The following is a 26,992-nucleotide window of genomic DNA, read 5'->3' as shown; positions in this document are numbered from 1 at the left end:
TTGCAGGACCTTGCATGGTAAGTGATGGTCAGGTTGAATCTGGTAAGGAATAAAGCCCACCTGGCCTATTGTAAGTCTTTACCTTACAATATAAAGCACCTTGAGGCAACAGTTGTTGTGATTTGACATTATATAAATAAAACCGAAGGGAATAGAATTGAATGGACAGAACACACTGGGAGTACCCAATCTGGATGGGACCTGTTGTGTAGTAGACATTCTGGACATACTGGAAAGGCTGAGTTGTACCTGATATGTTTGCCAGGTGATTCACACCAGCATGTTAATACTCAGTGTGTATGCGTGTACATAATGTATTTGTTGTGTATTGTGGTGATTATCAAAGGCAGGATGAGTCAGTGGCTTTTTGATCAACATACACTACTCACAAAAAGTTAGGGATATTTGGCTTTTGGGTGAAATTTCAGGACGAGCCTAAAATGCATTCAAACCTTTACAGGTGAACTTAATGTGACCTCTAAGCTTTTGAATGCACGTGTCCAACTGTTAAATGTTTCAGAACTTTTTGCACAAGTTGCTGTTCTCTAACGAGGAGCTTAACGGCAAAATTCACAACAGGTGTTTGATCCTCGAATCGACCAATAAATTTCCTGGTTCATGATGAGGATGACTCCCGGGGTCCCGGGGACCCCAACACATTTGATTTTTAAAGAATCACTAATCAAAGTAAAAATAGAAAATAATAATGTGACTTCATTATGAATAAATTGTCAAAGCCATAAAAGTCTGAATAATAAAAAAACACCCCTGAAACTGACAAAAAAATATACCTCTGGGGTCTGCATGGACCCCATGGACCCCAGTTGGGATAAAGGTCAAGTGCATGTAAGAATTTAAGCCTTTAACCTCTCCTCTGTCTACACTGATAAAAATCCTGCCCTATCTACATAATAAAATTAAGGCAACTATTTGCATAATTTATTTATGTTGATCAAGCAAGACTGTTCTGTGTTTAAAGTACTTACTTATGTCTTTACATGAAATATAAAATCCAAGTAAAGTGAACTTAATTTTGTCAAGTAGATCAAGCAAAACTAAACTAAATCACTCAACTTTTTCAATGTTGTAAATTAAATTAGCAAGTAAAAGCAACTTCATTTCATTATGTAGATTAAACAAAAAACCTTTGTATAAATTACTTAATTTTGTTAAATTATTTATTGATTTTTCTTAAGTAGAATTAATTTGATTTTTGCATGTACATGTAAAGCAAAACCATTTGGTAAATGGACTAGTTCTTATATTGCGCTTTTCTACTCTGTCTGAGCACTCATACAACACGTTTACATTTACCAGTTCACACAAGCACTTCCATGACATTCACACTCCAATGCTTCCGTCGGAGAGCAACTTGGGGTTCAGTATCTTGCCCAAGGATACTTTGGCATGCAGCCCAGAGCAGCCAGGAATCTAACCACTGACCTTCCGATCAGTAGGTGACCTGCTCTACCTCCTGATCTACAGCTAATTTCGTTTGTATTCATATATATTTTTTTAGTTATTTAAAATTATTTCTGAAAGTGAAATTTATTGAATTTATAACAGATTGAGCACAAATACAGATTCTATTCACTATTTTACTATTCCTAACAAAATGAGAGTTTTTAAAGTAACGTGTATCAATCTTATCTGAATTGCATGCCTGATAATGACAAAAACTTTATAAGCAAAGGAGTGATATTGGGGGAAAAAAGCATTTCTCATTTCAGAAATTATCACTTTTTTGAGCCACTTGTTTTATTTTGAATATGCAAATATCATGTGAACAACATACCAAAAAAACTGAAATTTTGTCTCCCCCAGAAGTGCCAGACCAATTGACAAAGATGTGTAGTATGAAAGCAAAAAGAGGGGTAACAAACAAACGGAGGAAAGGCTTACAAGCCATCAGGATCTTTTTCCCGTATCAGATTAGAAACACACACTACAGCAAATCAAAACAGCACATATAAAAAAAAAGATGCTTTTTCCCAAACTTTCTTCTATCAAAGGAGAATGAATCATTTGAATCTTCTAGAAACATTTGACAAGTAAAACAGGCAACAGAGTAAAGAACTGTTGACTCATGTGTTCAGTTCTGCTCCCTGGCTTCAACAGGAGTTCCATGAATCAAGTAGCTAGCTCAAGCTATTATACAAAATACAAGCTAAATTAAAACCGCAAGCGGTGATATCGGGCCCTTGCACTCCCCGTGCGTCGACCCGTGGCGTTCATCGACCCGTGCCGCACTCGGAGGTCTTGTGATCGTGATGGTGTACAGAAGGTCTCTAGAAAGGTGAATTCTTTTATAGGAAAAGATATCTTTTGCTCTCCACATAGACGCAATGGAATATTGGGGGTGTGGTCACGGCTCCAGCATGCAAAATAGGGCATGGGTCTAATTGACTTTTTTGATCAGGATGATGTCAGGAATGTTGAAACAAATTTTCATACATTTCCAAGAAACTAAGTTTGTGGATGCTATACAAAATTTCATTTGCTTCTGTAGGGGGCGCTCTTGCAGATATAGCCTTGAATCCACAGTTATGGGTTCAGAGTGGCTGTGTACATGAGTCTTTACATTTTCAGGCAGATCGGACAAAGCATGTACGAACACGTGCCCAAACAATTTTGGTCGTGATTGAGAAAAATGAAGGCCAAATTCAATGGCCTGGTGTGACAATACCGTTTTATATTTTGTCAAGATTTCCACAATATTTGATGGGCTCCTTGTCTAGATGATGTGGAGCCATTTTGGTCTCACTGGGTAAAATGCCCTAGGAGGAGTTCGTTCAAATACCAGGCATGGAAATGGCAAAAATTGACACCTTCAATTGAAGATGGCTGACTTCCTGTAGGGTTTCGGGTATGGGTCCAAGAGACTTTTTTGTATGTCTTAGGATGTTACACGAGTGTGCACAATTTCAGAGCTGTAGATAAAATGTAGCTCTGGGGCTAGCTAAAAAACATGCTATTTTATGATGTTTCAAGCTGCCACTAGGTGGCGCTGTAACGTTTATGGACTTTATGCATATCAATGTGTTCAGGGCAGGAGGCTTATTAAACTGATGAGGATTTTGTAAGGAATGGTGAAAGATATTTTCATGTATTTCAGAGCAAACCTAATTCTGTGGACGGTCATACAAATTTTCATTTCCTTCTGTAGGGGGCGCTATTGCACCTACAGTCTTGAATCTGTAGTTATGGATTCAGCGTCATTGTGTACATGAGTGATTCAAATTTCAGGCTGATTGGACAAAGCATGTGCGAACGAGGGCACAAACACTTTTGGTGGCAACGGAAAAAAATGAAGGCCAACTTCAATAGCCTGATGTGACAAAGCCGTTTAATATTTCAAAAAGATTTCCACAATATTTGATGGGCTCCTTGTCTAGATGATGTGGAGCAAATTTGGTCTCACTGGGTAAAATGCCCTAGGAGGAGTTCGTTCAAATACCAGGCATGGAAATGGCAAAAATTGACACCTTCAATTGAAGATGGCCGACTTCCTGTAGGGTTTCGGGTATGGGTCCAAGAGACTTTTTTGTACGTCTTAGGATGTTACATGAGTCTGCAAAATTTCAGAGCTGTAGATAAAATGTAGCTCTGGGGCTACTCAAAAAACCAGCCGTTTTCTGATATTTCGAGCTGCCACTAGGTGGCGCTCTAACGTTTATGAACTTTATGCATATCAATGTGTTCAGGGCAGGAGGCTTATTAAACCACTGAAGTTTGAGGCAGATTGGGCAATGTGTCTTTGAGTTACAGCCCTTTATGTCTTGATGGTGAAACATCAAACTTTGCCCTCCCGCCAGGGTCACGCCCTTTGGCAAAAGCTCACAGTTTTTAAAACAGTGTAAGCCCAACTCCTTAAGGCTTTCCAAGGCAAATTGGAGATGATTTTGCTCTACCACTGTGGAGCTGGACCTCAACGTGTAAAACATGACATTTCCTGTTACCACTAGGTGGCGCTGCGACTGTTATTAAATATTGTCATATGTATGTATTCAGGACCAGATGCGTATCCTACTGAGAAAGTTTGATCCAGATTGGAGTATGTAGGTATGAATTAGAGCCAATCAAAATTTCATGGCAAATGATTAAATTTCAGGGGGGCATAAGGGCCACACCCCTGTGTCAAAAACTCACCATTTTGTAAATGTAGATTCCCCTTGGTGTGTAGATGAAACACACCAAATCTGAAGTTGATAACTTCTAAAACCTTTGAGTTATTAGAGACAGACTGAAGGGTGCAAATCGCCAAATTTGCATGTTTGAGTCAAAATGGCCAACTTGATACATAAGTGTAGTAAGTTTCATAAATGTACGTGAAACACAGCGGTGGGGCTGAACTTTAGGGGGCGCTACTGAGGCATTTTGGCGGGCCCTTGCCCAAGGCCATTAAAATACTTAAAATTTTCACCAGGTGTGATGCATGTGCAAAGTTTCATGAGTTTTTGAATATGATAAAGCCCCCAAAAAGGCACGTCTTTTGCCTGAATAAAAATAATAATAATAATAATAATAATAATAATAATAATAATAATAATAATAAAAAAAATAAACGGACCAAATACAATAGGGCCTTGGCACAGTTCGTGCTCGGGCCCTAATAAAAGCACTGAGATTAAAGTGGCTTCCACGGATAGAACAGAGGAAACATAAAATTTAATAATTCTATTAAACACTGTACATGGAGCAATGATTGTTTAAAAAAAGAAAAAACAATGTGTGTGCATGTGTGAAGTACATACACAATTTAAGTCAATTTTGCATTGGCAGAGAAAATGTATTTACGAAAGGCATATCAATATTAACCTACATTCCTCAGGGTTTACAACTTAAGAAGACATCCATGTAGATGTCATGATAGAAATGATCGAGGCTCTGTCCAACTTGCACATCCCTGGTAGTGGACGTGTTTTTCCCTGCTGGCCATGATGTGAGGATCTAGAAGAGGACCTGCAAAGTGAGATATGTCAATTTCAACATAGATTTAATTATGTCAAGTGACCTTTCATACTATGACAGTCACACTAATCACATCCCTGTACATGTTTGTAATGCAAAATAACTCTTAATAGTTAGTTTAAGCTGCTGAAAATTTTAATATTAAAATTTTATCATAAATTGGCAAAGATAATATACAGGGCATATATGGAAAGCAATACCTACTATTCACTCTTATGTTTATCTTAGAAATGCATTACCATCTTTAAATATCTGGGGGCTCATATATATATATATATATATATATATATATATATATATGTGTGTGTGTGTGTGTGTGTGTGTGTGTGTGTGTGTGTGTGTGTGTTTATATATATATATAAAATGTTGCAACCATGTTGCAACCCTGGTCTATACTATAAGGACCTGATCAAGATTAGAGCCTAAAGACATTCTATTTGCAAAGCAGAAAGGTCACTTAATGTTAGCTAGCTAACAAACTGACTAATGCTATCCTAGCATATTAATTAATAGGTAGAAAAAGACAAAAACACGTACCTCCATGGCGTTCAATGAAGAATATGTAGCCTTTGTCCACTTTTGAACGTGTTGTCTGCATGTCATAGTATATCCTAAAACCGTATTTGTGGCAAATGTATTAGACTCTGTAAACTCCATCCACAGGAAGTAAAGATCCCCAGCATTGAGGCCAAACGGAAGTTGTGTAACGTCATGTGAAAAGGATCTATACCAAATGAACAACGTAGATGAAACGCAGTAAAGATAACAAGATTATTTTTTGTTGTGTGGATGAACTTGAAAAGATTGGCTCCTATTACTTGAACAATTTATTTTCTGAAAAACTTACAATGTCTTGTATCTTGAACAAATGTTTTTGACCTCATTACTATGTATATTTGTGTAAAGATACTAACTTGATTTTTTATTGTTGATTTCACAGATTCAGTTATGTTAGATTTACTTCACCGCAGAATCATTTTTATCAGTGTAGTCAGAAGCTGTCATACCCACAAACAACTGACTGTTGAGGTGTAAACGATAGTGTCCATCAGCTGGAGCATCCAGGAAGCGGAGAGGAAGTTGGTCAACCTGCAGTGATGCCTCCTTCACATTACGCTCTGCTCTCACATAGTGCCACTGCCTGTCATTCAAAGGGAGATGGGACTTCACAGCCACTACCGCTGGACCGTTTCCCACATCAAAGGAGAAAGTCACCACTGCAGGAGCTGGGAAGTAACAACGACACAGACAGCTGGGTTTGATTGAATGTTAACAGTTTTTTTTTTTTTTTTTGTATTTTGTTTTTTTATGTTCCAATAAATCATCCCTGGTTGATGTGATGGAATTCAGTGCTGTTCAGGGAGCTTTCATGAGTAGGCTCATCTGACAGCTTGTCAACATTTTGCAAAATCTCTGATGCTGCATAGGTGAAAAATATTGGCTCCACATGTCCTGAGGGAAAAAAACACCTTTCCTCACATAAAAATCACCTATTATATGTAAACAGCATAGATTACTGCCAAAAAATCCAGTAGTTAAAACTGTGGCTTTGGTTGCAGAAGAGTGGAAAGGGCATAATGAGGTCAGAGAAGTTAAATGTATATACTATCCATCTACATACAGTGGCTTGCAGAAGTATTCATAGCCCTTGAACTTTTTCATATTTTGTCACATTACAACCACAAACATAAATATATTTCACTGGAATTTAATGTGAAAGACCAACACAAAGTGGTTACAATTGTGAAGTGGAAAGAAAATTATACATGATTCATAACATTTTTTACATATAAAAAACTGAAAAGTGTGGTGTGCAAAAGTATTCAGTACTTTGTGGAACCACCTTTTGCTGCAGTTACAGCTGCAGGTCTTTTAGGGTATGTCTCCACCAGCTTTGCACATCTAGTGAGTGAAATTTTTGCCCATTCTTCTTTACAAAACAGCTCAAGCTCAGTCAGATTAGATGGAGAGCGTTTGAGAACAGCATTTTTCAGATCTTGCCACAAATTCTGGATTGGGTTTAGGTCTGGACTTTGACTGGGCTGTTCTAACACATGAACATGTTTGGTTTGAAACCATTCCATTGTAGCCCTGGCTTTATGTTTAGGGTTGTTGTCCTGCTGGAAGGTGAACCTCCGCCCCAGTCTCAAGTCTTTTGCAGACTCCAACAGGTTTTCCTCCAACATTGTCCTGTATTTGGCTCCATCCATCTTCCCATCAACTCTGACCAACTTCCCTGTCCCTGCTGAAGAGAAGCAGCCCCAGAGCATGATGCTGCCACCACCATATTTGACAGTGGGGATGGTGTGTTCAGAGTGATGTGCAGTGTTGATTCTCCGCCACACACACTGTGCCCCCAACATGGCTTCTGGCAAACTGCAAACGGGACTTTTTATGGTTTTCTTTTAGCAATTGTGATGGTTTTCAGTTGCCTAGGGGTGCCAGCCAGGTATCTCTCCTGACATGTTAGATTTTTTTTTTTTTTAACCCTCACATAGGATGCAAGCACAGCAACTTAACACCCTCTAACATTGTATAAAACAAAACCCATTTGCAAGAGCGTGTTCCAAATCTCGGCAGAGTCCTTGAGGTCATTCTTTCACAAGACTAAAACCAAAGCAAAATACAACCCCCCCCCCCCCCCCCCCCCCCCCCCCCAATATTCTCACAGTCCGTTTCAACAGAAAACCAAACAAAAGAAGTCCACTCCGGGTTTTACTCAGTACTAGTACTTTCCACTTCACAATTGTATACCACTTTGTGTTGATCTTTCACATTAAATTCCAGTGAATATTTATGTTTGTGGTTGTAATGTGACAAAATATGGAAAAGTTTAAGGGGTATGAATACTTTTGCAAGCCACTGTATATCATGCTGCATGGACATACATATTTGAGATTTAATGAGAAATGAGAAAAATCTAGAACAACAGTTTGACCTGTCTCATACCAAACTAATTCTGTCTGGTGGATGTCTGTGAATCAATAACTCACAACTGAGCTCCACTCGAATGAAATCAGTGTGGCCCAGGTTCTCCAGAAATACTCCTGAAAATGCACTGGTCTTGAAGTAGAAGGAGATGTCAGAGGCCAGCTCAACCTGCAGGGTGGGGAAGACAAGGGAAGAGGACTCCTGGTAGAAGGACACTGCGTTCCACATGGACTCTAAAAGAAAAATCAGAAAGGTGGCTGATAACAAGGTAAAATCTTCAGTAAAACAGTAAGAAGTTATTAAAGGTCAATGCGATAAATCAGATAGATTTGATATTTGGTTGAGACAGGATACATTAATACAACATATGAGGTATGTCAAACATACATTTACTGCCCACTTTGTTAAGTACACTGTTGATTAACACAAATATCTCATGAACCAATCACATCACCCCTGATGTATTTAGTTATGTAGCTGTAGTCAAGATGACTTGCTGAAATTCAAACAATCACCAAAATGGGAAGGAAGTTGATTGAATGTAGAAAAGCACTATATAAGTACCAGTCCATTTACAATTTACTTGGAACAGATGGGTTATAGCAGCAGAAGACCACACTGGGTACTACTCCTGTCAGAAAAGAAGAGGAAATCAGGCTATAATTTATACAGGCTCAACATAATTGCACAACAAGAGATTAGGGAAAAATGTTGCCAGATCTGCTGGAACATTTGGAGGTTAGAGTCAAATTGGTTTAAACAGCATTAAAGCATGGATCCATTCTGCCTTGCTTCAGTCTGCTGGTGGTGTGAGAATATTTTATTGGCAACCTAAGGGACCCTTGGTACCAGCTGAGCAATGTTGTAAGGGACGATTCACAAATATCGACATTTTCCAGAGTGTACTCTTTTTCAGACCCCCCCCCCCAAAAAAGAGCGTACAAAGAAAATGTTTTTTTCTTTTTCTTTGATCTTTTTTCATGACATTTAATTTCACCTGGTTCTTTGGTATTGTAATCTACTAGGAAGTATTAAAACTATGGAACCCCCACAAGGGACATGGGAAGAAAAAAGATGTACTTTTGCGAGATCTTGCAAAAACTTTTTAATTTTAGGTGCGCACGGAGGGAGAGAGAGCGAGAGTCAGAGCTGGAGTCCTGTTTTGTTGTTGTTGTTGGCGTGGTTGTGTCACATAGCAACCATTTAATTGTTAATAAAAGGGTAACTTTTGCTGGAAATCTCTCACCATCTTCTTCAACATCTTTTTTTTTTTTTCTTCTTCAACATCTTAACAGACGTTACAATATATTCTTTATTAATGAGGGTAAGAACAAGTCATTTCTTCATTTTATATACAGATGCAGCCACTGAAAATTTCCGGCCGATCCGTGACGCGACCTTGGCCGGTCCTTGGCCGATTCGTGGCCGAACCTTGGCCTAAACGCGATCCCCCGCTAATGACGTAGGAATTCCGGCCACTGGTGGGAACGCCCCTAAGCAGCATTTGGGGAAAATGGTGGTAATGTCTTGTTTATCCACCAGGAGGAGCAGTAATAGTGGAAGCGCATTCATTTACAGCCCGCTGTATACTGTACCAAGGATCCTCACATCATTGAACTGTAATTGTAAGCGGAACTGTCCATTAAAAACAATAGAAAGATGAGATTAAAGCGGTCATTATAGTGGAGCGGTGAGTATTGTCTGGAGGGACGGGCTGGGCTTGAAGTTCAGCCCGGGACCTCGGACAGGCTGTGAGCGCTGTACCGCCAGCGACACTGGGTAAAAAAATAATTAAAATAATTCTGATCACCAGCCGGTTTGGCCTGGCAATGACCTGGGAAGCCTAATCCTCTCATCAGTGTCACATTGTTCTTCCAAGTCTTCACAATGTTAAGCTTTTTGTTTGTTTATATTTTCCCTTTTATTTTATAATCAAAACTGCGACCAAAATGACTCCTTCCCAAACTAATAATACCGGCAGTCGTTATTGTATGCTGAGCTAGGGTTAGGGTTAGTAATTGCATAATAAGTGGATTAATATTTACTTCTTTGACTCTCCTCCACCTGCTTCATCAAACCTCAGCAGTAAACATATATGAAGGCAGCAGCTGACACAGTAACAGTGAGCGCAGCGCACTGTGCAGTCTAAACTCTGCTCTGATTAATTATATGAATGTACAGCGAGTCAATCAGGATTGTGAAACGTCAGCTGCAGAGCCCCCAGTCTCCATCATCAGAGCCGTGCCCAGTTCATTTTCCATTTTATAAACAATACTTTAGAGGTTTTCGTGAAGTCACACTGTGACAGTGACGTGCATTAGTGTGTGTGTGTCATCAGTGGCTATAAAAGGCCTTTTCTTAAAGGATAAAGTGGTGTTTGAGCCACAGTTACGGCGGAGCGGCGGCTCCTTGAAATGGGACGCAGCCTTCCTGCGGCAGACAGCTAGCAGCAGGAACCGGACGCGCCAGGTTAGCCTAAGAAGCTATTGAGGCGTCCGTGACAACCACCATAGAAACAGCCTTTTAAGACCGTTTTAAAAACATCCTCAGAGTTCAAACGAGCAAAAATATATGATTTGAAGCAGTTACAGCCGCAGGGCTGTGGCGGCTTCTTTAAACGTTGTTTACATAGATGATCATGAATGATACGATGTAGCTAGCAGTGTAGCTAGCAGTGAATGAGGTGACGTCATTGTGTGCGCATTTCACAGCTGTCTGTCTCAGTCTGTTGTTGATATTATTCCAATTAACATGTGTTTACTTTCTCTGGACCATCTCAGGTCCACCGTTACAATTTCAGCCTACAAAATGATTTCAATATGAACACACACTCTAACATCAGTGCGCTTTATGAAGTCCAATCCTTAAAATAAATATTATGTTTGTAAACATTCGTGTCTCTGAAATAAGTACAGCTGTTCATGTTTGTCATTACCATTTTATTTGTTTAGAGAATTGTGAACTTCACATTGTGTATCTAATCAGAGTCTCAGCAACCTTCAGTCAGAGACTGAGACTGGATCACAGCTTTAACCTCTGCAGAGTCACAGACAGACACAAACCTTCCAAATCACACACAAGCAGCCCAGTCTCATCATTTTTGGATGCCTCTACTGTACACTACACTGTGATCAATATATTAAAAATTATAAATGAAAAGATAACATTCACATAAAGCTGTTTGAAAGTAAAATTAATAGGTACTTTCCAATAATATTTTTAAGGATCTCTGTCAGAGACCAGACAGAGCCATGACTCTCAAGAACCAGAGACTGAAATATGGAAAGAAAACAAAAATCCCTATGAGAAATAAATGTGCAACAGTAAATATTTTGTCCAGTGGAAAATAATCGTTTTGAATCAAAAGCTTTGGATATCATCAAACCAGAAAAATAGAACTCATTTTTTTCTTTAATAACACACCTTAGCATGTAGTAATGTGACACATTTCCAAACAACAATACATAGATTTTGTTCAATGTTTTGATTGTGGCAGTGAAAACACATGTTGCTGTGCACTGAGACCATGAAGCACACTTCTCTGAAGCAGCTTCTTCTTCTTCTTGGCATCAAAACAGAGGTGGGAGAAATCTACCAAAAGGAGAAAGAACATCTGAGGTGAAACCAGTCAGGACAAATGATTAAATTATATATAGTAGTTCAATACAGCCTCTCAGGTAGCTTTGTGCTGATTTCAGCTCACTGCTCCTGTCTGTGGACCCGTGGTTTTTATGTTTGTAACCACTTAACTTCCATTCATCTATTTAACTCAGGGAGGAGAAATGTCAGGTTGGTGCAGGCTGGTGAGTTTAGGAGGGAGGTGCGTTTGGTTCTCTGTTGTCATTATCTGAAAGATTTGGTTCACCCTGTGGCTGGGCTGTATCTGGGGTTACGTTGGACCTGTCACACTTAGCGAGTTTCCCAGGTTGGTGTTTATGGTTTAGAACTTCTAGCTCTGGAGCAGCATCTGTGGCTGTGTAGGGTCCCGTTGGTTTTTGCTGTTTCTCCAGATCTGCGTTGGAAATTAGGTTATTGATCTCAGTGCATTCCTAAACAGGCTGAACAAGGTTATATATCGTCACCCTCCTAAAAAAATGGTCAAAGACATTTTTTAAATTTTATTTTTGTCCAAATTAAATTTTCAACATTCGGTTCAGTTTTTTGTGTTTTCTGAAAAGCCTGAAAAAATAAAGTAGACCATAATTTTGGGAGGGTGACGACATGTTTCATGGCTAAATAACATAACTGCTGCAGTCTGATGGTGACAGCAAGATCTGAAGCAGTGGGTGACGAGGAAGAGGAGGAATACAACAATTTGAAGAGATCCCTCAGTCTACAGTCAGCACAATGGCTACATTAGTGGCTGTTTGAGTTTCCTTCCATCTGCTGTGAACCTGAAGCACGGAGAACACAAAACATCTCTTCCAAATTTGAGATCACAATTACAAATATGTTCTTATTAAAGGTGAAATATGTGTTGTGACCTGGCTTTTTATACACCTGGCAACCCTGGGTCATCAGTGGTAACCCATCCCCACCCCCACACCCATCCCACACACATTCCGATCTACTGGCCCCGTGTACATAACAAAAGGTGGCCTAATGAGATGTAAACTGCCATTTGGAGGTGCTTGGTAGAAAAAGGAGTAGTGTGAAAATGCTGGTAGTTCTAGTGGTCCAAGTTGTTCACCCACTCTACTCTAAGTCTCAGAGTGGGCTTGGTTTGTGGCCTGAACTTGAGTTCAAGCTTCTCCAAACTCCACTGGTGTTGCTCTGCAGTAGCTGGTCCTCCATCTTCTTTCTGTAGGTGTTTTTTCCATCCCTGATTTTCCTTCTGAGATCCTTCTGCACAGCTCTCAGCTCCTCCTTATTTCCTGATCTAAAGGCTCTCTTCTTCTCCTTCAGGAGAGCCTTTCTTTCAGAGCCACAGTTATGTATAACAAGTAATACTCAAGTGAATGTTAAACATGTATTAAAAGAAAAATGATTCAGCTCAGCTCACAAGAAACTGCTGGATACTATTCTGGAAATGCCTAATGAATACAAGGCCACTGTGAGCAATGACAAACCTTTAAACATGATAACCAAAAAGTACACATTAAGTATCATTGCTCACCTTTATTTATGAGAATGTCACTTCTCAAAATGATTGCATGCTGTCAGCTCTCATGGGTGAAGTTTGGCTTTGAGGGTTGGAGAGGAAGCTTTCCAGCACCTTTGGATTTCCAATTCAGTTCTGAAAGAGCAAAGACACAAACTACAATGATGTATGAAGTGGAAATGTTTGATTGTTGCTGCAGCACTAAACAGGTTTATATACTGAATCAGTAACAAAATTATGGCGTTGAAAGTAAGTAGCCTGATGCTTCTAGATTAGTGACTCCAAAGCAGGCTGAGTCAAAACCTGAGATGGAGACTGGGTTTGTTTAAAGCTGAGGACAGTGAATCAGTCCCTGCTCACTGACAGGATTCCCAGAGTCTGGAAGCTTCTCCATGATGGGAATGTAATACACTGCAAGTTTCAGCTCATTCTCAGGTGCTGGCAGGTTTCATGGATCCTCAGGTTTGTCACAGAGGATTAAAGGCAGCCAGACTTTCAGTTTTATGTGTATAGTGCCAAATCACAACAGTCACCTCAAGGCTCTTTCCACAGAGGAGCTGAAGGCTCTGCATCCCATTCTACTCTTAAGTATCATAGGAACCACAAGTAAGCCAGCAGTCTGAAGTATAAACAGACTGCTCTTTGTTTAAATAGTGAATATAAGAAACTTGCTAATATAAGGTTTGTTTACAGTGAATATAAAGAAATCACGGGAACCTCCCCAGCAGTCTAGGCCTATAGCAGCATAACTAAGAGAGGCTTCATGGTCACCTGATCCAGCAACTGTGTTCAGACCAGTATCATTTTATTTTACATTGTGATAACCCTGGGTCAGTTCAGTGCAGATTAAATGAAGCACTGTACTCGCAGATATTGAATATGGATGCACTGAAGCTCATCGGGACATTTATTTGGAATCTGTGGCTGAAAATAATCATTTTACTTAACTAGTAAGTCCAGAAGCTCATATTTCTGTCATAACATTGTTTAAATAGTGAACGCTTTCCTACGATATCCGCTAACATTTGCACAGAAAATTTAAGCTAGCGTCTCAAAGACGGCAAAACCCGCAATAATCTCTACAAATGCATCTCAGAGTTGGGATATCAGCGCTCTCTTACACCACATTAATCTAATTTCAAGTGCTTATTGAACTCACTGCCGTAATAATATCACTATATAAACGCTGTCCATTGAAATCCTCTTACCTGAACACTGCAGCATCCGCCAGAAGTCAGCGAGCATGGCTTCTGTAGTCCTTCTTCTGTAGTCCTTCTCTGTCAGTGATCCTCCGTTAGAACGATAACTACCTTCTCGACTGACTACGAGGTGCAGACGGCCCTTGCTGGCCCATATCTACGGGCCTGAAAACCGCTAATAAAGTCAGTAATTACCTGATAACATCCGAAGCAGGTGAACTAATGCGATTAGCTGGACAGCAACGGGAATACGCGTGACCATGGTTACGGCCGATGGGGTGATGGGTACTGTAGTTCATTTATTTATTCATCGTTGGTTCATGGATTTAACACAGAGGAAAAACGGCTTCAGACCACGGAACTCACAGAAAAAAATTGGACACCGAATGTAGCACTAACCATAAACACGTAAATATAAATTTAGACATAAAAAGCCCCACAAATGTCATCGTTACAACCATAAGCAGCACCCCGCATTAAATGAAACAAGGAGAAATTCATGTCAAAAGGAAAAGTGGCGGTTAAGGATCGCAATTAAAGGCATAATTCAGCTTCTGAGCTTCCAGTTCAAAAGAAAAGGGGGGAAAAAAGGGGGACAGGGGCAAAAAAAAAAAAAAAACTATACTGCAGCTTAGAAGCCGTGCTCAGAGGCACGAACTTTATCCCACTGCATTTCAGGCAGGTTACCCAGCTAGCAAGCGAATGTTCAGAAGACGTTCACTGAACGTCCCCTGAAAGTCTAATGTTCAATGTTCAGCACATGACGTTCAGTGAACGTTCAGTGAACGTTCATTCATCATGGAAATTTTTTTGCTGTGCTTTTATTTCATCGGTTGTTATATCTTTTACATCTGCAGTGTTGTTAACAATATTTTTTCACCAAATTTCCATTTTTTCTCTTGGTGCACCCCTGACGTTCTCTGAACGTCCTGTGAATGTTTGGAAATAATGTCTAACTGTTTCTGTAAAATGTGGCTTATGTAAATGTTAGCATGTAATCTTCTTAAAATATTTAAGATATATGCAGAAATATATGCACAAATTTATAAAATAAAACAGGTATTACAATTACAAGTACATTAAAATACAACTGTACAACTTAAGGCCCTTTCACACGGATGCGTAAATTCCGTGCGAATGTTTCGTGCGTTAAAAATATATTTTTTAGCAATCTGTACTTTTCCCGTTTTCTTTCTGTACCTCACAGTTACCAGGTTTGAATTTCGCGCATAACAAACAACGCGATTACGTAGGAAGTGACGTGGTATCAGGCGCCAACCGCCATCAGACACACAAGAACGAGATCGAACAACGCCATTCCGCCATTTCTTCGCACGACTACCAGTGAACGTCCAACAATTACGAGCTCCAGAAATATTCCTTTATTTCAGCGGATACCGACCAAAACTAAAGTGTTAGGTAAGTTTATTTATCACTGTTTGTGTTTTGATCAAAAACATAGTCATTAGGACGTAAAGTAAAATTTATTACGGTAAATACCATGCTTTGTTTGAAAACGATGGCCACCGCGGCTGAGCTGCGTTGTAAGTAGTACTCATACATTTATGTCCATACGGTTTACAACCTGAATTTTGACTTAATCATGCATGTAATTTGTGCATTGATGCTTAGTCAGGCTTAGAGACTTTTAAATTTTGTGCTTGAATCTTTATTTTAGAGCACATTCCTGTTGTGTTATTTGATCTTTTCACGTGATATAATACTGGACCTTGGCTTCTTCCTTTTACAATATTATCCAGATCACCAGCCTGATTCATTTACCAAATAAAGTGTTGTTACATGGTTGTTTGGAAAATATTTCAGCATTCCCTTTTGAGAATTTTCTGGGAAGGATTAAGCGCATGCTTAGGAAGCCAAACTCAGCCTTGTCACAAATCATAAGGAGACTATCAGAGAAGAGAAAAACATCTCCCATTCACCTGCCAGAGGTAAATGCAGCAACAGGGCAGCATTTTCATGGCCCATTACCTTTGGGTGGCAGAGCATATGAGCAGTACAGTGAACTGCACTAGGACTTTGGTTGTATTGCTTCCTCAGAGGGAGATAATTGTGCGCAGGTGAATGAAAAGGTTGGTTTGGTTCAGAACATCATTACATCTGATGATGAAAAGTTTGTGCTTGTTAAGTTCTTTGGTAAGTGTGGTGATTTCTTCACTTATGCTGTGCATTCCAGTACTCTGTCAATTTATCGAGTGTCCCACTTGAGACTAGAGATGGAACTAGTCAGAGCCAGTGACATCACTTGTAAATGTGCTCTTTTCCCTGAAGAAGGCAAACCCACATTTGTGGCAATGCCTCTGTTGCACTCACTATCACAGAACACTACAAATGATTAGAAACCTTTAGCTGTGCTGGACATTCAGGTCATCGTGTAGTATTAGATGGCTTTGATAAATATTAACTTCTGAAGTCCTTTGAGTACATGTATTAGACTATTGAGTAGGTAGATATGTACTAGATTTGAGTTTGTGCTACTGGCACATGGATTATAACTTAGGTGGTGGTGCCAAGCAGCCTTTATTTTGGTTAGTAGTAGTCTAAATGAAGAGTTGCCAATAGGCATGTTGAAACATGTTCACAAAGTAAAGTAAAAACCCTGATGCTTATGTTTACAGAATCAAGTGATGATGCCTGGGCAGGGCTGGGCTTTATTAGTGAATAAACCTGACCAGTACATGTAGCCACATGGTTTTAGGATATAGCAGTAATTGTTGGATCTGCCAGTGTTTAGTTTAAGTTTGTTTTGGTCTGTATTAGGAATGGCTTACTCTGTGGTGGAGTTCCAGCACAAACAAACCATTGATGGTGAGGAGCAATTTACAACAGAGGTTGACATTGTGGCTTCTTCGTGGATCCATGGCAAACCTCTCATGTCTGTAAATAAGTTGTAGTAATTTCTTATGGAATGTCTCTTTCTTACAGGCGAATTAACATTGATTTTGAGAGTGAGGACGAGGAAAGACAGTCGAGGAAAAACCTTCCTAAACCACCAGCTCCCCCTAAACCACCTGCGGTGCCCATCATCAGAAGTCACCAAGCGACATCATCTACCACCAGCAGCCACTTTCATAACACATCAAACACAGTTACCATCGCCACCCGCCACCCATCTGCACCTACTGGGCATATCATTCATCCATTTGCTACGCCCACCAACTCCATCCAAAGTGAAACGGGATCTGGAACGAGAACTCCTCTATCAGGTAAATGTGACAAACAAAATACACACAAGAAGTGAGGACACTTCTAGTGAGTGCACTATCATGTCATATAATACGTTATAAATATAAAGCATTTCTGTAAATGAATATCAAAACGGTAGGGCAATGGTGAATTAATTGTGTGCTTTTAAACAGAAACATGATTCCTTGTTGCCTAATTGAAACTAGGTAATAATTACTTACCAACTGATATTTTATGTTTCTCTGATCTTTTATCATTCTTTTCAGAATACAACTTTCAGCTTAAAGATTTTAGGGCCATAGAGGAGGTCAAGGCCATAGCCCTGAACAATGCCAAGATGCTGCAAGCACTTCTGACCCAACAGGCTGCTAATAATTCTGTGGAAGAGCTGGACCCATTGGATGAGCTCGCGCTTCCAGCCTCCAGCTCAGAAGACTTAGAAGCTCTGAACCGGGCACTTGAGTCCGGAGCAGTCAGGAAAAAAGTGGTATGCGTAATTTATTCAATAAAACTGGATACAGTATGACAGTCAAAATGAGCCTTTACCTTCTGTGTAAACAGTGACTTTTAAATTTTTTGTATTTCACATTTTAGGTGCACCATCTGGCAGTCATTGGAGGAAGGGATCTGAGAGCTGCTGTGTATAATATTTTACCAAAAATTGTCACAAACCGCCTTGCAGAACAATACAGCCTCTATGGACGGAAAGGCAAAAAGAATTTCTCTGCTCACAAGCACTTGGTGGCCGTGATATTTAGTAAGTACTAAAAGGTCAGAATTTAGACTGAAGCTTTAGCCATTGTGCACTTTTCTCTATAGCCCATGAAAATCATATTGTCTTGCCTCCTGACACCAACCAAGGTACTCCAATTCACACTTCCAATTCTTTTTTGTCTGTATATTTTTCAGGGGCTGTACGAAAGAACCAAGGGTCAGATACTCTGAGTGATACTGAGATCCAGGCTGTGTTGGGAGATTGGCTGAAACATGCGAAGTGTCGTAAAGACAAGTCAGCCAATCGAGGACAGGACTGATGAGGAGGACGAACCCTAAATCGGGACTATGCAGCTGCAACATTGCTAGTTTGACCTGTTTCTCTGTACTAACAAGTGTTCTACTGTAGAGTACAAGACGTGTTTTTGTTTAGTAGTGTTTAGTGGTGATCCAAAAGCATTGTTTATCATACTAGAAAATGTACATGTATATAGTAACAACAAAATTAAAGCATAATTGTTTATCAAATCATTGCATTGCCTTGGTTGTTATTAATGCTTTGATCTTATCTAGGCCTGCACTTCACACTAGTTTCAGGCAAGCACGTAGGAACAAACATGGAAAACATTTGCAAGTATTTTGCAGTCTTGAATTATGCAGTTAAAAATTTTTAACATTGATTTTTCTTTAAATGGAATCATAGATCATTACAAATTGAACTGTGCACATAAATCTAAAAATTTTGTGGGAAATAGCTTATTCTGCAAAAAAAAATAAAATAAAACTGCAGCAAAATTCTTCCCTACTGGTTAAATTAAATTGTTCTTTGCTGAGTGTTAATTTTAAGTGGCTGGAATCTATATTCACATTTGATACAAGTGCGGATGAATCTCACTGGAAAATGGAGGACATATGTTCACAGGAAAACCTTAAAAATACATTCAACATGCCATGTTGGAAATATCATAAGTATAACAGTCACTGAACATCCTCACAGACGTTCATTGAACGTTCGGTGAACGTTGTCAGTGAACGTTCACCAGACGTTCAGTGAACGTTCATCAGACGTTCAGTGAACGTTCACGGTGAACGTTCACTGAACGTCATATGGTGTTGCAGATTTACGTCTGGTGAACGTTGTCAGTGAACGTTCACCAGACGTTCAAGGCGACGTTCACTGAACGTTGTCAGAACGTTCATTGCTAGCTGGGTAGAAGTCGTGCCGAGTAACACGAAAAAAAGAGGGAATTCGTGTTCATGAGCACGAATCAATAGATTAAATTTCGTGACTACTGCACGAACTGCCGTGAGACCGGGTTGGCTCAGCGCAGCACCGCTTCTTTTTTAACCTACTGTATTTATTTACTTATTTAGTTAAAAGATGAAGTGAAACAAAGGAATCTTTTGGTGATTCGCAATGGAAATGTGTGAAAGGTCATACTGACAAAAATTTTAGGCATCTATTTTAGGTTTTCAAAACTTGATACTTCACCAAATCTTTTTTGAATCACAGAACTCAACGTTTTTGTTAAGAAGGCGCCACCTTTTGGTGACAGTCTACAATTGAGGGAAAGGGGTGTGTTCATGCTGGAAAGTAGATACGCCCAGGAGAAGGAGGGGGACTTCCAGCCCGACGACAGCCGGACGTCGGCCAGCTGGGAGCTGGACTTCAGCTGGCCGACGTCTGGCTGGATGCGGAAACATTAGGTGGCTGCATCTGTACAAGCCCTTCATAAATCCTGTGCACCAATATATTTACTGATATAACCAAAGAAAAAACATTTAAAAAAAAAAAAAGGAAATCCCTTTTTGACTTAACACCGGAAACCTGAAAACTCCGCTGTCACCATGATTTGTGTACATACGTTCGTTCTGCGTCCCTTCATACGCTGTGGCATTGCCCGGACCTCTCTTCGGCACCGAGGGGGACAGCACACACACCCCTGGACCTTGATTCGTCCTTTAGTGATTTTCGAGACAGACTACAGTGAGTTTTGTTGCACAAAAGTTGGCAACAGTGCCGGCCGCCGATTGCCAGATTAAGCAGAAATATCCGGGCCAGCATAGATAAAAATAGGCCAGGAACATGTAGAATAAAATCCATCATCGTTTTCTGCAGTTTACTGTGTATGGTTTCCATTTTTGGAACAATGCTTCCACTTCTTGCTGAATTTATCTCCGGCAGCTTTGGCTGCTTTCCACACCTGCTGCGCTGCACTCACAGCTTGTTCCTGTCTAATGTCGTCATTAGAGTCATTTTGTGAATCAATGATGGACTATTTTAGAGAATTAAATGAGGCCTTTAAACTGATCTGCCAGACCTGAGTCCATATTGCTGCAGATCCCGCAATGGTGCAGTGGTGTGGATACCCTCGGCCATCGGCGGTCAGATGGCAGTGCTCAAATTACACAGACGGACCGACATTTTCTAACTATTTGAAAAGCGTATGCTGGGTGTTACCCCCCTCCCCCCTGTTGTGCGCTTTGTACGCTCTGGAAAATGTCGATATTTGTAAAGTGTCCCTAAGCCACAGCCTTCCCCAGTATTATTGCTGACCATGTCCATCCTTTATGACTTCTTCATGACCACAGTGTGCGCATCTTCTGATGGCTGCTTCCAGCAAGACAATGCACCATGTCACAAAGCTCAAATAATCTGAAACTGGTTTCTTGAACATGACAATGAGTTCACTGTACGCTTAGGATGTGGTGGAATGGGAGCCCAGATACGTGTTACAGTTGTTAGCTCAGGTAACTGCTGTTCTGAATTTTTATATAACTGCAAAGCATATTGTAATGATTGAAAGCAGAAGATTTTGGGCACACTGTGTGGACACCTCCACCTGATATTTTTAGCTCATGTATGTGAAGCAGCTCAAAATGAAAAAAAAGAAGAAAAAAAAAAAGCAGAATGAATCAGAATACAGATCAGAGGGTGTGAGGAAGAATCTAGTCCTGAAAATAACATATCTGGTCTAACCACTCTCAGAGAGTGACAATGGGCCATGACTTCCCCAGGAAATTGTATGATTGTAAATACAGTGCACCACAAGCATGCAGCCTTAGGCACATTTTCACATTTTAATGACAATTTTAGTGAATAAAAAATACATCTGGTAAGAATGTTTAAATGACATTATTTAACATTATAGTTTACATTGTACATTATGACTTTTCACATCATAATGCAACATGTTTCCATTTCAACAAAATAAAACACAATTTCCAAGTTGGCCAGATGACTACTGAGTTCCAGTCATTACATGACTACATGTGTAATTTGTGTTGTTACTTTCTGGCAGTCGTTTATTGCAGTTTTAATAAAAGTAAAGGATAGTTGATTATTTATGTCCATAGGTTTTTGTACAGTAACACTTTTTTTTTTTTTTTTATAATTTTACCTCTGTGCACCATGGATGTTAAATCAAATGGTCACAATGTGATGCAGACTTTCAGCTTTAATTCAAGGGGTTTGCATTAACTGTTTAGAATTATAGCTATTGTTATACATAGTTAATTCCTAAAGGCAAAACAAGGGTTAAACAATAAGTTTAATACATATCCTAATTTATAATACAGTCCTCTGGTCTAAACTAAAACCACTGGAAATAACCATGCCAAGATTTTAAAAAAGAATTCTCTGTATATTTCTATGTTTGTGCATCCTGATAGCTGTCAACTAATGACAGAGATGCAATATTTCAACACTGGCTCTTCCACCCACAGCTCAGCAGATAGTTCACTTTGCTATGACAGTAGACACATTTAGGCTCCCCTCTTGTTATTTCCTGTTTCTAATTGTGATCTAATCTGATTTTCCCCTTTGCTCAGTATTGCCCTTATGTGCCAGCTGGTACAACTTACCTGCTCTTCATCTTCAGGTTTCCTTATCTGCCTTCCCACTACTTTACTTTCTTCACTTCAGCCATGTCTCCCACTTTTTTTAACCCTATCTTTGCATGCTGACCTTGAATGTCCCAGTTCTTCGTTCAACCCTAACAGTGTCTTTTATTTGTGCAAGAAGAAAAACAAAGCTGTGAAATGTCCCTTTTTTCACTGCCAAGATGAGCAAAAGGGTCATGATGCAAAGAATAAAGATGATAGTTCTCTGCTCCAGGCCTGAGACTCAAAGCTTCCATCTGCAGCTACAAGCTTAAACTGGACCTTCAACACAGAAATCATCACCTACTGTCTCCATAACAACGCAGAGGGCCAATTTGATAGATGGCCTCCGAGTCTGTTCTGTTGGTGTCTCCAATCACCATGTGGCTGACCGGCAGGTGGTCTTTATAGGAGAGGATCCCTGTGTCAGTAGCCCTGTGACAAAATTAACAAAAAACAAAACAAAACAAAAATGAGAGCTCACAGATAAATGTATTCCTGTGCTGAGTAAACAGTAGAAAACACAGCAATACATCACAAGGCAGACAAAAGCCTGTGGAAAAATTCAAATAAACTCCCTAATGTGAAGTCCCAGAGAGGACTGGCTGAGGTGAAGATTAACATAGTGTGTATAAAGAGATTTGTAGAGTGTAATACAACAAAACTGTGATACTGTGTTTATATAATGATTTCTTTGATCATAATCATTTGGAATCGTTTTATTTATTTAAATTCTATTTTATTTCTTCTTCGTCAGGACGAGCCGAGAACGTGGCCCCGAGGCCCCAGGTGCCCGAGAGCCACCCAACACCCAGCATAGCCCCCACCCCCATGCCAAAGAGGCCTGAGCCACCGCCCCAACTCCCAGGTAAGCTGTCCCACAGGGGTCAAAGCCCATCTGCCCAACATGCACACACACCAAAACAAACAGGCCACATACTCATACACACACACGTATTTGTCACACACTCATATACACACACACAGCCCTTATATGGACACGAAGTGTGGATGAACAGGTATCAGCACAGAGCCAGCAGCAACCTGGGCAAGCAGCTGACCCCAGCCCCAAACCACTAGCCAGTCCCTACCCCAGGCAGGGTGCAGGAAACTGGAGTGTGGGAAGACCTCCTCCCACCCAATGTGTTGGGTGTGTGTAGTGGGAAGAATGATTATGACTGTGTGAAAGCTACAGTGCTCTTAAAACTGGAGGAACAGATGTAACATGAGCACTGACCAACAGCCCCCCCAAGGCCCTCAATGTCTAAGATATACATAAAGCTCCACCCACTAACCACTGTGTGATACACTTGCCCCCCAAGGCCCTATGTGTACTGTGACGTGTCGTGAGCTGTAATGACTATGATCTAATTAAAAAGGAGGGATGGGACATCATGCAGCCTAGTGACCAGAGCAAAGCGAGTGGCACTACTCACTGCGGTACTAGTGTTGAGAAGAAAGCAAGTCCTTTGGTTCTCTAATTGTCTCAAGAAATAGGTGATCAATATATCAGCTAAAGCATAAATGATCAACTGGTGGCCCATGTGTAGACCTGAATTGGGGGCATACAAAAATTTAAATTGTATTGTCTTATGACAGCAAGCTACCTTTAAGCTGAAAATTCAAAGGACTGTTATATGAACAACTCTGAACAAGATTCCTTGTGGAAGGAATTGCATGTTTACTTTAGATCACATTAGGCCACCTGGTGGAGAGTATGAAACTAATGAAGCAGACATGGACCACACATCACATACATATGTGCACATAAAAGCATGTGACAGTGCAGGCAGATCTACATCAGTATGTCTGGCCATTGTGCGTCTGACCCAAATAACTCTTGAAATTACTGAGTTTTAGACAAAATTTATGGTTGTATTTACATATTGGTTAAGCTGCTTTTTCACTACAGAAGCTCTACTCTGGTTCCTTGATCTACACAACAGCACTTCCATTAGTAATTTTTTTCATGTGCTAAACTTGGTAAAAATTTACCAAATTTTGGAAAATTTGGAACTCCTACCCATGCAACTAATACATGTAAAAATGAATTCCATGTATGTCGTGCATCAGTCGCCCCACAGAAAGCAAAGTTTTATTTTAGCATACGTCTGTTATGGTCCTTGGTCTAGGACCCAGTGTTTTTGAGTTTATGGACTTTTGAGGTTTTGTTGGCTTATTTTAACTACCTAAACTCTGCTCCCAGTGAGGTCGATTATCTCGTCAATAGTTTTACCTCCTCACTGCGTACGACTTTGGATACTGTGGCTCCTCTGAAAAGGAAAGCCTCAAATCAGAAGTGCCTGACTCCGTGGTATAATTCACAAACGCACAGCTTAAAGCAGACAACCCGTAAGCTGGAGAGGGAATGGCATCTCACTAAATTAGAAGATGCTCATTTAGCCATTTAACGTAGAATCAGTGTAGTGGCCTTTTCTAGGCTTTTTTACAACCTAGAAAAGGCTATAAAAAAGCCCTCCGTAAAGCTAGGACATCTTACTACTCATCATTAATTGAAGAAAATAAGAACAACCCCAGGTTTGTTTTCAGCACTGCTGGTATTTGTTTAGACTCCTTCGCTCCAGTTGATCTTTCGGAGTTAACTTCAATAGTTACTTCCTCCAAACCAGCAACATGTTTATTAGATCCCATTCCTACTAGACTGTTCAAAGAAGTCTTTCCAATTATTGATGCTTCAATCTTAAAAATGATCAATCAGTCTTTATTAGTTGGCTGTGTACCACAGGCCTTCAAGGTGGCTGTAATTAAACCTACTTAAAAAGCCATCACTGACCCAGCTGTCTTAGCTAATTATAGGCCAATCTCCAACCTTCCTTCTCTCTCAAAGACTCTTGAAAGAGTAGTTGTAAAACAGCTAACTGATCATCTGCAGAGGAACGGTTTATTTGAAGAGTTTCAGTCAGGTTTCAGAGTTCATCACAGTACAGAAACAGCATTAGTGAAGGTTACCAATGATCTTCTTACAGCCTCTGACAGTGGACTCATCTCTGTACTTGTCCTGTTGGACCTTAGTGCAGCTTTGATACTGTTGACCATAACATTTTATCACAGAGATTAGAGCATACTATAGGTATTAAAGGTACTGCGCTGCAGTGGTTTGAATCATATTTATCTAATAGAGGACTAATAAAGGTATTCGTATTCATATTCGTAGACTACAATTTGTTCATGTAAATGGGGAATTCACTTCAATTCAATTTTTCAATTCAATTTTATTGATATAGCGCCAAATCACAACAGCTGCCTCAAGGTGCTTTATATTGTAGGTAAAGACCCTACAATAATACAGAGAAAACCCAACAGTCAAAATGACCCCCTATGAGCAGCACTTGGCGACAGTGGGAAGGAAAAACTCCCTTTAACAGGAAAAAACCTCCATCAGAACCAGGCTCAGGGAGGGGCAGTCATCTGCTGTGACTGGTTGGTGCTGAGGGGAGAGAGACAGGACAAAAGACACACTGTGGAAGAGAGCCAGAGATTAATAAGAACTAATGATTAAATGCAGAGTGCATTTGTCCTCCATTTTGTTCATTAGAGACCGGACATTACAGAGGAAAATTCTGGGTAACGGGAGCTGATGCGGTGTTAGCTTTAGATTAGCTCGTATTCCCCCGTGCTTACCTCACCTTTGTTCAGGGTCTTGGCGTTGTCTACAAGCACTTCTGCCCAGCCGGGAAGACTGGGCAGCCTCTGGTGTTCTGGAGATCTTTGGAATGAGTCATAGATCGGTGTTAAAACTGTTTGAGTTGGGTGTTCTGATGACAAAGAGCTCCAGTCTGCTGTAGGATGTTAAAGCAGTGCTGTTCTGAATGAACAGACCAGCAAGGAGCAGGCACTAATTTACAAAGACTGGAGAGGTGCTGAGACTCACGTTGTTCATGCGCTGCCATCATTTACAATTGCAGGATCAATGTTAAATGGTTATTCTGAAGGGAGAAATTTTTTATTGTAACTTGCACAAGATATTTTGTGAAAAGAATATTATATCATGTATGCTTCCAAACTGAACTTAACATTTTTGGATGCAAATTCTTGAAGAACAGGACAGCTTACCTGTTTGTTTGTTTTTTTTTTTTAGTGTAATGGCAACACTACCATCTTTGGAACAATAGGTCTGGGGTTGAAATCCCATCCAGTAAGGGTCCCGGGCTAGACACCCCTGTGCTATTCAAACCTTTCTCAGAATTTGAGCAAGAGAAATATAATTGAAGATGTGTGTTGAGGAACCAGGGCATACTGATGATAAGTGGGCTAAATGTACAAGGATACAGCTATGGCATAAGTTGACAACACATGAGAATAGGGAACTGTTGGAATGCTGCTACACATGTAATGCCAGTGAAAGGGGTTAGATGAAGAAAACACAGCCCTAAAACAATCAACAAATTTATCTGCAAAAAAGATCGAGGGCCCAGTGTTTCCCGAGGACCTCAAACACTGGATGAATTTATGTGCAGTCAGCATCCAAGCCCTGAGAGCAGAGAGTGGGCTGGAGGAGACGAGAAAGGGAAGCCATAACATGATGCTGGGTATCGTGAGTGTAGACACATATCATAACTTAGAGCACTACATGCACATATGAATGCACACAAAATGTAGAGCATTTTGACTTCCAGGAGTATCTTTGTTTTTTATTATTTTTATTATCCTTAGTACTACATGGAAACTCCTCTCAGGCATCATAGTAGCTAAGATGAACAGGCCCATAGCGCAATACATGAGCAGGGCCCAGAAAGTAATTGGCAGTAACACCAGAGCAAAACACCAGCTTATGCTGGATAGAGCAGTTACTCGAGACTGTACGACCAAACTGACCAACCTGTGCAGCACCTGCACTGACTACAAGAAAGCCTATGCCTCGGTGCCACACATGGATCCTGGAATGTCAAAACTGTACAAGATCAACACAACCCTAAGAGCCTTCATCACGAACATCAAGAACAACACTAGAGGCCAACTTCAAGTAAAT

General features: G+C 40.2%; 1 protein-coding gene across 1 annotated transcript in view; it reads right to left on the bottom strand.

The window, feature by feature from the left end:
- LOC115776688 (contactin-associated protein-like 5) overlaps positions 1–26,992 on the bottom strand; it is a 242,758-nt gene that overhangs the window by 54,520 nt on the left and 161,246 nt on the right. The window contains exons 14-16 of the mRNA XM_030724438.1: positions 22,310–22,437; positions 7,965–8,135; positions 5,979–6,197 (exon numbers count right to left, since the gene is read on the bottom strand). Coding sequence (XP_030580298.1) covers positions 5,979–6,197; positions 7,965–8,135; positions 22,310–22,437 — 518 coding nt within the window. The remainder of the gene's footprint in view (positions 1–5,978; positions 6,198–7,964; positions 8,136–22,309; positions 22,438–26,992) is intronic.

The sequence above is a fragment of the Archocentrus centrarchus genome, unplaced genomic scaffold (assembly GCF_007364275.1).
Source record: "Archocentrus centrarchus isolate MPI-CPG fArcCen1 unplaced genomic scaffold, fArcCen1 scaffold_36_ctg1, whole genome shotgun sequence".
Classification (NCBI taxonomy): domain Eukaryota; kingdom Metazoa; phylum Chordata; class Actinopteri; order Cichliformes; family Cichlidae; genus Archocentrus; species Archocentrus centrarchus.
This window is presented reverse-complemented; position numbering and strand designations above follow the sequence as displayed.